This window comes from Bemisia tabaci, chromosome 2, assembly GCF_918797505.1.
Source record: "Bemisia tabaci chromosome 2, PGI_BMITA_v3".
Classification (NCBI taxonomy): Eukaryota; Metazoa; Arthropoda; class Insecta; order Hemiptera; family Aleyrodidae; genus Bemisia; species Bemisia tabaci.
The window spans coordinates 6,528,488-6,541,393 of NC_092794.1; the positions used below are offsets into that span (position 1 = coordinate 6,528,488).

At 39.8% G+C, this 12,906-nt stretch overlaps 2 protein-coding genes across 2 annotated transcripts in view; one reads left to right on the forward strand and one right to left on the reverse strand.

Moving 5' to 3' along the window:
* The window catches only part of LOC109031828 (uncharacterized), a 558,162-nt gene that overhangs the window by 19,678 nt on the left and 525,578 nt on the right, over positions 1 to 12,906 (forward strand). The window lies entirely within an intron of this gene.
* Positions 213 to 2,293, reverse strand: LOC140223933 (uncharacterized). The gene has a single exon (XM_072296459.1). The coding sequence runs from the start codon at positions 2,168 to 2,170 to the stop codon at positions 296 to 298; it is 1,875 nt and encodes a 624-aa protein (XP_072152560.1). The 5' UTR covers positions 2,171 to 2,293; the 3' UTR covers positions 213 to 295.

Here is a 12,906-nt window from a genome sequence, read left to right on the forward strand (position 1 = left end):
GCTCAGGGCTGAGAATTTTTCATCTTCCACAAGTATTTGCCTTCATCGTGACTTTTCGTAACCGCTTTCGAAGAACCCGGATCGGTTGAAATGAGAAAATTTTCCTGCAATTTTAGGATGCCTCAGCCCAGCGTTGCCCCTTGTTAACTTGATATATATATATATATATATATATATATATATATATATATATATATATATATATATATATAGTTAGTTAGTTAGTTAGTTAGTTAGTTAATTTTATTTAACGACGTTCAGCATCTAGGCTATTTACGTCGGGGACTAGGCAATTTTAAATTTTTAAATTTAGTTTCTTGAAGAGTTTTAAAATTTCTGTTACTACCATTGGACTATCTGAACACAAAGGGTGCATATTAAGAGGGAGGGAACTTCGAATTTTGATACGTGTGGCATAGGTTTTAGGGCAAGAAAGTAAAATATGGTCGATTGTAAGGGGGGAGTGTTGACAAAGAGAGCATAAAGGAACTGGAGATTTTGAAATTAAATGAGAATGAGAGAAAAAAGTATGGCCGATTCGCAGTCTCGCAATTTGGACTTCGCAGGTGCGGTGTTTGTTGAAGGAGGTGTTATCATATGGCTTAGGTCTTCTTTGAAGTAAGTTTTTGTCGTTGTTCATCCAGTAGTCTTCCCAGGAATCATTGATGTGAGACTGGAGCGCTTTTTTCAAATCTTGTGGAGGAACTAAATGTGTGTGTAGAGGGAGACTATTTGGATTACAACAAGATTTGGCAATAATATCCGCTGTTTCATTACCGATGATTCCCGAATGACCCGGGATCCAAGGCATAATGATGTTATGTGGTGAATTTTGAAGTTGAGCAGAAATGTCAAAGAGAAGAGGGTTATCTCCTTGATTTTCTATGGCTGTAAGACCAGAGAGGGAGTCGGACATTAGCAAAAATTTTTGAGGTTGCGAGTAAGTTATCGTTTTAGTGTACTTGACGGCTTCCAGAATTGCATAGAGTTCTGTTGTAAGAACAGAAGACAAAGGAGAGAGAATTTGGAAAAAGGACGTATTTTCTTCAAGTTCAATAAAAGCACAGCCAGCTCCATTTTCTGTCTTTGATCCATCCGTGTACAGGCGCCTATAACCATCATACTTTTCTAGGAAGTTGGAAAAACTAGTTTGTTGCTGTTGGACACTAATATCATTTTTCTTGACAGAGCTTAAAGAGGTGTCTATATTGATCATAGTCTGAAACCAGGGTGGAAAAGGAGGAATTTCACATCTAGTTGTTAGCAACTGTTTGATGTTATGTTTTGACTTGAAATCATCAAGCATTGTAGTGACACATTTTGAAATAGTTTTAACAGTGGCCGTATCCTCTAATTGTTTTGAAAAAAGAGAAGAATAAGTGGGATGATTAGGGAGACTCATAACCTTGGCGATATAGCCTGCAAGTAGTCTTTGGCGTCTCCAATAGAGAGGTGGTTCCCCTGCTTCTGCGCAAATGGACAGAGAGGGGCTTGTTCTAAATGCCCCCAGAACTATGCGAAGTGATGAAGTGTGAATAGAGTCTAATTTTCTCAAATGAAAATCCGCTGCACTCTGGTAGATGAAACATCCATAATCTATGGTTGATCTGATAAGGCTTCTGTATAAGGTGAGAAGAGTGATTCTATCGCTACCCCAGGTTGTATTTGAAAGGTACTTTAATATGTTCATTCTTCGTTTACATTTAGCCACAAGATTTGAAATGTGGTCAGCCCAAGTCATTTTTTGATCAAAAATTAGTCCTAAGTACGTAACTGTTGTCTTGAAAAAGATTTGATTACCAGAGAGAAAAATTTTCGGGGGTTTTGGTAGTTTTTTCTTTCTGCTAAAGATCATTCCAACTGTCTTCTGAGGTGAAAAGCTGAAACCTGTTTTGTCTGCCCAATCTTGAAGTTTTTGTACACAGATTCGGAAGAGTTTTGTGGATATTCTAGGGTTTTTAACATTGAAGTAAATACAGAAATCGTCCATGAATAGAGATGTTTCGACTGACTTTGGAATGCATTCTAAGATTGAGTCAATTGCAATGGCAAAAAGCGTGCAACTCAAAACACTTCCCTGAGGAATTCCATTCAATAATTCATGAATTTCAGAATAGATATTTCCTATTCTTACTCTAAAAAGTCTACGTTTCAAGAAGTTTGTGATCATAAAAGGAAGGTGGCCTCGGAAACCCCATTTATGTAGATTTTTGAGGATGTTGTATCGCCAAGTGGTATCATACGCTTTCTCTATGTCAAAGAAAATGGCGTATGTATCTAATCTTTTAAGAAAACCTTCTTGAATAGTATTTTGAATTTTAATGAGGTGATCGTAAGTAGACCGATTTTTCCGAGCTCCAGACTGGGTGTTATTCCAAGCAGATTTTTGATTAAGAGTGTAGATGAGTCTCTTATTAATCATAGATTCATACAGTTTACAAAGGGTGGAGGTAAGCGAAATTGGCCTATAACTGGAAGGTTTGGTCTTATCTTTTCCAGGTTTTGCAATCGGAATAATAGTTGATTCAAGCCATTCTGTTGGGAACTGGTTTGAGCTCCAAAAGAGATTGAAGATTTTTAAAAGATATTCTTTGCAATAGGAAGGGAGATTTTTTATCATAAGATTATGTATCTCATCTGGTCCAGGCGCTGAGCTCTTCAAAGCACAGATAGCTTTATTTAGTTCTTTTAAAGAAAATTTCTGATTGTAAGGTTCTTGATTGTCTGAAGAAAAATCTAATTTTTCCTGCTCTGCCTCAATTTTATGTTGGTAGAATTTTTCGGAATAGTGAATATCGCTACTTACTGAGCTAAAATGTTCGGCAAGTTCCTCAGCTATTTGCTGTGGGTCCGTCAGAAATTCTCCCGTTCTAGATTCTAGAGAAGGAATATGGGTCTGGTCAGGTGACCCAGTGAGTTTTTTAATTTGAGACCACACTTGACCACAAGTTGTATGTGAATTTATAGACTGGACAAAAGTTTTCCAACTTGAGGCTCTGCTAGATTGAACTGTTCGGCGAGCTATTGCTTTAGCTTTTTTGTATTGAATTAAATTTTCAATTGTAGGATGTTTTTTATAGGTTCGAAGGAGTTTTTGCCTCTCTCTAATTGAGTCTCTACACTGATCGTTCCACCAGGGAACGGGAAATTTTGAAAATTTCTGTGGAAGTTTGAGGATATATATATATATATATATATATACCGCTCAGGGCTGAGAATTTTTCATCTTCCACAAGTATTTGCCTTCATCGTGACTTTTCGTAACCGCTTTCGAAGAACCCAGATCGGTTGAAATGAGAAAATTTTCCTGCAATTTTAGGATGCCTCAGCCCAGCGTTGCCCCTTGTTAACTTGAGTCCTCTCGGCATGAAGAAACTAAGACAGTGGCGAGACAGTGGTGAATGATCGATTTATCGACATTTCCCCATTCCAGTGTTCGAAACTCACCTTTGAGTTTTAGGAGCCAAGTGGCGCATCAAGCCCGATGTTTAAGCGCCATTGAAGATTTTTTAGGGGCCAAATTGACTTTTTGCCTGTATGTTACGGCGCATTTAGTGAAAAGTTAGATGCAAGATGTTCTCGTAACAGAACTAGTAGCTGTAACTTGGGGAAGACAAAAGCACCGAGGATGAAATCGTGAAGAATAGAAATTTTTTTAAAAAGTCCGTATTATATGATGTACTGAAAATCCCGAGATGAAGCTCGCTTAAGGAGTAGATTTAATTCACTTCCAATTGTATGATGCCAATTTTTACAGAAACTCCTTATCAACTTGAGAGAATAATTATTTTGTCGAAAATTAGCAAGAGAGTCAGAATTTCAATCCAAGTAAGATTATTTGACTATTTGCCTAGGCGTTTGACAAATTGCCCGATTTGACTAATTGCTTGCAACGTATGTATCTCTAACTATCCAGAATTTGTCGAATTCCCAACTAGAATCGATTCTTTACAATGTTTCAAAACGGACGGAACATAGGGTTTTTGGTTGGACGAAAATCGCCACTGACCCTTTGAAATGCGACAGCGACTCTGAAAATAAAATCCCCGTACGAGTTGTCCGATATGCGGGTCAGTCCTTATTCGTGGATACGCGATGGATGGCGCCCAGTTGCGAATTGAGCGAGGGAAACGAAACGCTGGCGCTGGAAAGGGGGTGAAAAACGACGAAAACACGGAGCACAACAACGGAATCACTCAGTGACGACGAGGTTAGGTTCCAGGCAAGTCCCCATGTTGCCAGCTCATTGGAAAAAAAACACATTGGATCTAGAGTCCAGACTCTTGAAAACATCGACAAGAAAAAGTACTCTTGATTCAATCAGAATCTAGCTTAAATCAAGAACCAAGCCTCTTAATTTAAGCGGATTTCGTTTTGATTCAAGCAAAAATCCGATTGAATCAAGAGTATTTTTTCTTGTTAATGTTTTCAAGAGTCTGGACTCTAGATCCAATGTGTTTTTTTTCCAGTGCTCGTATTTGTAAGGGAGAAATACTGCACTCCGATCGCTCTAAGATGCTCAAAAGATTGTCCGAGGTATCATTTGAAATACTGAAGATCAACGAGGTTCCTGTAAGCAAAATAGTCATTCTCAGTGGTATGGCGTGCTTTGTGATATATCGATTGATCTGCCATCAGGTGTCTACAAGTTCGGAATTTCCGGAAATGGTACTTTTGTCGGTATTTTTTAAGGGCGGTCCGCAAGCACTGAAAAGTGCGTAAATTCCGCAAGGAGGTCCGGAATTTTTTTCATTTTCCGTCATTTTTATCGCAATTTGAGTGAGAAATACTTTTGAAATTTTTCGGATTTTGTCGAATGGAGGTACTAAAAAAGTACTGGATTTTTCTGTTGGAAAGGTACTGAATTTCTCGGGAATACACTGAAAAAGTACTGTAAGAGGACTGATTTTGGGCCAGCCTGTTTTAGCAGACACCGTGGCCATTTAAACCAATGGAATAGGATCGATAAACAGGGTGTCGGCAATAATTATTGCAAATCGGGGAAAAGCAGGGGATAAGCATTGTCAATAATACCAGACACCATGCCCGAAATGGCGGAGCCAATCAAAAATGAATCACGCCGTACACATTCTCATCCCTCGAGGGTACTCTACTGTACGTCCCTTATTATCGGGACGGCTCGTGGCTCCGGGAGCCGCGACTTGGCAGCGGGGCACAGCGGCCCCTCCAAATGGATTTCAAATTGCGTTTTCATTCTCGGGGGAACAAGAGCCCTCCCCGCCCCTCGCAAAGTCCCGGCGCGAGACTGTCGCGTGCGTAAGGCCCGACCGACACTAGTGAACCACTATCATTTTAATATTACCGCATTCATTATTTTCTCGACTGTCTCCCCCGACCCCCCCTCCCGGAGGGCCGCGGCGGCCCCAACCCCCGGCGGCGCGGCGCCCGGCGGGTAAAAAACGATGGCCACAATTATGAGGGACGAAAAAACGACGAATGCGCGACCCCCGGTGATTGATCACGTTTCGATTGTGGATCCCCCGGCCGACCTCGGACCGCCCCCTTGATTTTATCTGATCGGATTCGGATGCTGTTACGCTTCGTTGGAAGCGAGTCAAGTATCCGATGCGGTATCTTATTGGTTAGCAACGTCATTTCGGAGGGTCGCACTGGGAAAAAAAAAGCACATTGGATCTAGAGTCCAGACTCTTGAAAACATTGACAAGAAAAAGGACTCTTGATTCAATCAGATCTAAGCTTAAATCAAAAGGAAATCCGCTCCAATTAAGGAGCTTGGTTCTTGATCTAAGCAAAAATCCGATTGAATCAAGAGTATTTTTTCTTGTCAACGTTTTCAAGAGTTTGGACTCTAGATCCAATGTGTTTTTTCGCCAGTGCGGGAATGGAGACAGAGAGTGGTACCGCTTGAGAGGTAGGGATGGGATTTTTTCCTCTCCGAGCATATTAATTTAGAACGAAGCGCGGGTTTCAACAACCTTTAAACTACTCCAATTTTCGAAAAAAAACAACCCCACAAAGCTGTTAATTAAAGTTTCATGTGAATTTCATAGTTCGCTCAAGAATGAAGTCCCTGAAAACCCTTTTTTAACTTTTTTCAATGTGAAATTGAAGTATAAAAATTTTCTTTAAAACATTCTCAAAAGAGTCTCTAGTAGAAGCTTTTAAACTTTTTTTTTAGGTGTAACTCGATAATTTTTCAACCCTAACGCCTTTTTTATTAAAAAAAATTGTCGAACCTTGTTTGTTATTGTGTTGTGTAGGTTGTTTACCGTAAGTCTGACGATTTTTTTCGCTGATTTTAACAGAGGAATAAATTTTAATTTTAAAATGCCGTGCATCACCACCAGGATAGATTTGCTCCAAAAAATTGCATCAGATAATCCTCGAGTATAGACTATTATACTAAACGCACCATTAACCGCATATATATTATGTTTAAATTAGCTGATAGATACCATGATGTAAAATAGGTAGTAGCAGTTTGATAATAAATTATGTGTTCAAAAAACAAAATTAAATAAATAAACCTCGCATAAATTAATTTTGGCTATTTTTCTTGTGGGTCTATAAAAATGATTGCGCATGCGCACGTGCTCGTGCTCAAAAATATAAGTCACTTTGAAACACCCCCCCCCCCCTTCTTTTCTAAGGTCACCTCTCTCGCGACTTGTGCTCGTCAAAAAAGAATGGATTTCAATGTCGGTGTCCACCGAATTAGTTTCAATTGAAATTTCATACGTGTTCTCATTCGTATCTACACCGTATTACCATATCTTATGAGCTCATTACTAAAATAACAGACTGGAACTTGGTGTGTTTTCGAATGGAAAATTTTCACCTCCACACTTATATTTCTTCCACGATGTGCGGCATTTACTCATTTTTTGCCGTCGAGTGTTGGATAATCTCGCGAAATTATAGTTTCGAATCCAAAGGAAAAAAAATCACAATTAGTTTGCAAAAGAGAGGAGACATCAATTAATATTTACGCCTTCGAAGAAACAATAGTTAACTTTGAGAACCATTTAAGAATCGCTCTAGCCTCCTATACTACCGTGCTAAAGAAAAACGCCGTATGCAGTGGCGTGGCGTGCATCGCGATATATCGATTGTTACGTCATTTAAACCTATGGTAAAGAATCGATTATTGAGGTGTTCGCTGCGAACACCCTGTCTATCGATTCTTTCCCACAGGTTTAAATGGCATAATAATCGATACATCGCAATTCACGCCGCGCCACTGGCCGTATGAGATTCGGATGTTGCCACGTTTTCTTCTAGAAATATTAATTTTCAAAGAAAGTTATGAGTATTTTCCAATGAAAATTTCAGACACTTTGGATCAAATTACGAACAAAACTACCTGAAAAATCGGATGTAAAATATTCACAAATTTTCCCGAAAATTTACGATTTGTCGAGAGAAATTCGGTAACGTCTGAAAGCTCATACGGCGTTTCTCCATAGCAAGGCTGTATATATCCCCCCCCCCCCAAAAAAAAAAAAAAAAAAAATACGGAGACAAAAGAATAGAAAAGAGCCTATAGCCCATGACTAACTCGCATTAGAATGCCATTCATCTTGAGTTGTGGCAGTGCATCAGCGCCCCAATCAATTATTAATTGACTTGACCGTGCGTTTTACTAATTTGCTTGCGCCTCATAATTTCGAACAATTTCGAAGCTTGTTACACTTTTGTCCGCGGTCAACCCGATCTCCGAACGCGCGCCCGTTTCCCCTCGCGTTTCGAAAAAGCGGAAAAATTGATTTTCCGGCCGGCTCGCCGGGTCTAATTCGGCGGCTCGCGGCGCTCGGGTTTTCGAGTGTTTTTGGTATGTTTTATTCATTTTCTGACCCACATTTAATGGCCCGACTCCCGGCTCCGCGTTCGACACTCGAACAAACGCGATAAGGCAGCTTTACGCTTTGGAACATACAAATAACAAATTAACCGTCGGTGTTTGCTCGGCCGCCCGCTAACTTTTCGGCCGAGAGCGAATCGGAATGCTCGAATGCGCGACCACGCCAGCGACCGACTGATTATTGAAATTAATAGACGAAGCTATAGACTAAGTGGCAAATGGGATGCCGCTAGTAGGTATGTCGGCCTCCTCACTCAAAAAAAGGTATGACTCTGAGACCAATAAAACATGGTTCGGAGATCCATAATTTCTAACCAAAGTGACTTACTGTCTACAGTATGGCTTTCTGAGCCATACTTTATTGGTCGTGAACCTATAAGCAGGGCTGCACGAACTATATTTTATGGCTCCATGATCCATAACTCGGCCGGCAAGTCACTCTTCCCATACTTGTTTTTTGAGTGTGGTGTAGTGGTTGTAGCGCTGACCCCATGACCAAGAGGTCCCGGGTTCGATTCCCGGCCAGGTGATCTGAGTTTAATCGTCTCAGGCAATGGTCACCTGGGGCTTGGGTAATAAGCGTAGGATTAGCCGATCACATGATCAAATCAGTGGCATAGCGTGCTTAGCGATGTATCGATTGATCTGCCATTTAAACCAATGGTAAAGGATCGATAGAAACGGTGTTCGCAACTAACACATTCATAATCGATTCTTTACCATAGGTTTAAATGGAGATATATCGATAGTCGATCATTCACGTCACGCTACTGGATCAAATCGAGCCATCGAATGACCAAGGTCAGATAACGTTCCTGACCTTGGCAATTTGATGGTACGATTTGATCGTGTGTCCTAGGTTATACCTTCTTTGTTTATTTTGCCATGCTAAGGAATAACGCCGTATGAGCCTTCAGACGTTGCCGTATCTCTTCCAATTTAAAACAAATTTACTCGGTAAATTGTGAATATTTTTCTTCAAATTGTCTAGACAATTTTGTCCACAATTCAATCCAAAATATCTGAATATTTCAAGGACAAAAATTCAAAACCTTCCTCAAAAATGATTGTTTTATCTGATAAAATATGGCAACTCTCGAATGTTCGTACTGCGTTTTTCCTTAGCACGGCTGTATTGCAGGGTTGCAATTCTTCCTAGGACTCCGCAATTTTCCAGGAGACCCCAGCAATTTTTTGCAATGATTTTCTGTAAGAAGGTTGAGGCAACATGCTGATCAAAATTTTGTAAAATGTTTAGATACTTTTTAGGATTAGAGTCGAAGTTGCATTGTTCCACACGAATGGTCAATCTAAAAACGTTCAGGGGAAAAAATAATAAAAAAATAATAAATTTAAAAAAAAAATCTCTCAGTCTTCACAACTTTTTTATTTGTGAAGACTGAGAGATTTTTTTTTTAAATTTATTATTTTTTTATATTATTTTTTTCCCCTGAACGTTTTTAGATTGACCATTCGTGTGGAACAATGCAACTTCGACTCTAATCCTAAATGGGCACTTCCTCAATTTCATCGCAACCGCGCGGTTGAGAAAAATTTGTACCCCTGGTCCATTGAAACCACCCGCTTCCACATAAAAATTGCTCCATCTTTTCTTCGTCAACTTCGTCCATCAATTTAAATTACCAACTGCAGCTGTTTCAACTTTCAAACCCAAGCTCAAGCATGAAGGAGTTTTGTTTTTCCCCCATCCAAAAAAGAAGTAAAAGTCCTAAGACTGAACAGTCTTGGAAACCTATACCTGACAGATTGACGATTTCCGCGTGAAACAGATGTTCAGACGTATTATATCAGAAGTTCATGCATCAAAATGGATTATTTCCTTCTCATGTTACATCGGCCGCAAGATGCAAGACCGGCAGGACATGAGAAGGAGGGGTAATTCATTCTATTCTCCTGGATCTAACAAGATCCTGGAAAGCAGTGTCACAATATGTCGTTACGGACAAGTGATGTAAATCAAGTGTGGTTTCAATGGAAGCCGCGTACACGTGTAGGACCGGTGAAGATAGGTCGTATTTCGCACTGCAAGCTTTGATTGCCAACACCTGTCTCGAGCAGTCGCGAGGCGTCGAAGATAGATTATCGATATTTTCCCGTTTGAATCTATGGTAAAGAATCGATTATTAGGGCGTTTGTTGCGAACACCCTGTTTATCGATCCTTTTCCATGGGTTTAAATGACAAGTCGATCGATGTATCCAATAATTATGTTGCTAATTTTAATTTCTCCTTTTTGTTTCAGGTAATTTTTCTCATCCTTTGGACTTGTGAATTGAACGCAACCAGACGCGCCCAAAGGCGACAGACACTGCTATTTTACGAATTATACTAGGTACAAGTTTTTTCGATATTAATCATATTGGGCTAAACGAGGTAATGAGCGAATCCTTTGCCAAATCACAATTTTCAGGAAAATTGTGAATATTCTCCAATTTCTCAGATAATTGTGTAGTAATTTGATCTTAAGAGTCTGAAAATTCAAGAAAATACACGACTCCAAAGTAACTTTATCCAAGGAAAATTGGCAACGCCTGAATGCTCATACGGCGTTCCTTCCGTAGCGCAGTAAAATATGCTGCCGTGCTAAGGAAAAACGCCGTATGAGGATTCAGGCGTCGCTATATTTCCTTCAATAAAACACGAATTTTCTAGGAAAATTCTGAATATTTTTCTTCCAAATTTTCAGACAATTTTTTTCGCAATTTTGTCTAAAAAAATTTCAAAGAAAAATATGCACAACTTTCTTCAAAAATACATGTTTTATTCGGGGAGATTTGGCAACTCTCGAATGTTCATACGGCGTTCTTCCTGAGCACGGTAGAATATGGGGAGAGTGCTAGGCCCGACACAATTCCCGCACGCTTAATTGGACGTCCCGATACTCGCCGGGCGCTCAGAATTTTCGTCTCTGATTAATGATGGGATGAAATCTGGGAGCTGACTGATGGAATCAGCGGGAAATCACCCCCAGTTGACTCCTCCGTTCACTCGCGACTCACCCTCAGCCAATAAAATCAAACTTCCGGCCTCCAAGCTTCTCATACCCCTCAACTCCATTTTCATAGTTTACCGTATCCCTATAGTGTCAGGGCTTCTTAAAAATTATTAAAAAATTAATTAAGCTTTATATAAGTTTAGTCGAAAGTGCCCTCAAGCGAATAGTATCCTCAATGAAAAAGTATCCATTATCCTCAATGAAACATGAATTTAAGCATTGAGTGATTTTGCTTTCAACCCTTTAATATTTAACACGCATTTTTGAACTTTCATACAAAGATCACCGTAAGCACGAGGAATATTCGTCACTTACATAAAATTTCAAGACATTTTTTAAGTTTATTAGTAAGTTACCTATAGAATATGCATGATTTTGTAACATGCTCATGATCGTTCACTAACTTGAGACCTCACAACAAGTATTTTTCGTCAGCATTTAATGGCTCACAATTTAAATCTTCTGCTTATATAAACTTGGTTTATTAAAGTGGGATGATTGCGATCGGCTATAATAAAGCGGTTTAAGTAATAGACAGTCGTGAGGTGTGATGATCGATTATCGATGTTCCCCTCTTGAAGCTATGGTAAAGAATCTAGTATTAAGGTCTTCATTGCGAACACCGTGTTTATCGATAGTTTTAAATGACAGACTAATCGATACATCGCGAAGCATGCCATGCCACTGGTAATAGACGAACCAATGACAACCTACGAGAGACCCTACACTGGAAAAAAACACATTGGATCTAGAGTCCAGACTCTTGAAAACATTGACAAGAAAAAATACTCTTAATTCAATCGGATTTTTGCTTGAATCAAAAGGAAATCCGCTCAAATTAAGAGGCTTGGTTTTTGATTAAAGCTAGATTCTGATTGAATCAAGAGTATTTTTTCTTGTCGATGTTTTTAAGAGTTTGGACTCTAGATCCAATGTGTTTTTTTCCAGTGTACAGTTAGTCCATCTTTTCCCCCTAAGTCTATAAGAACCACCTGTCTCAGCCAATAGGATCGTTGAATCTTCCCTTCGTCCATCGAGTCTAGCGCTTTGTCAGTCAATTTAAATAATCAGCTCAGCTTTGACGTTTTGCAATTTGCCTTTAAACGGATGAAATCCAGCGTTGACAACTTGCCAGGATCGCCACCCGCGGGGTGGTTTTCCAACGCCGCGGTGCGCAGTTCAATAGCTTCTCGATGTCTCGATGCTGGACAGAAATGAGTAATTGTCCGCCGTGTATCGGACGTTTATCTGTTCCCGCGGGCGGACGCGGGTTGAGGGATCGTCACAACAGGGCGGAAATTCGAAATTATCTAAAAAATCTATACTATAAGCTCTCAAGCCTCCTAATTTTGCGAAACTGGTAACGCTTAGTTCCAGCGTTCTACCGGGCCGATGTTTATGATTTTGTGCGGCTATCGACGGGCAATTGTCTCTAGATAAGCCAACTCTTTTCAGATTTTCAAAATATGGCCCAGGTTTTTTATATTAAGTTGTAAAGTTGCGAATTCTCCCCATTTAAACAATGTAAATTTATATTTTTTGTCATAGTTCGTTTGAGCGTTCTACCGGGACCGATTTCTAAGTTTTTTGCGGTAATCGACGGGTAATTGGCCCTAGATGAGCCCGCTCTATTCAGATTTTGGAAATAGGACCCAGGTTTTTTTACAATCACGTTATAAAAGTGAGTGAATTTTCAGAATGCTCCGAGACTGCTACCGCTATGCGCGGGAGGATGCGCAGTGGTCGAGGAGGTTGCGCAGTAGCTGTGTAGCCTGCGCATCAGCTCTACACTTATCTACACAAGATTCGCCCCATTTGCCTCAGGTAGAGCGGTGGCCGAGTCGTCAAAGACGTCGGAAGCGTCCACCTTGAACAAGGTATGGGTTCGATCCCCGTCTCCCGAAACTCTTAATTATTACCTGATTATCAATGTTCGTTGTTTTACTGCAATATTTCATCAAGTAGTCATTCCAAAACGCGTCCTTTAGACTTCAAAAATTAATTTTGTTTCTTTATTCATCAAAACCAAAAATTATTTCATTCTAAAA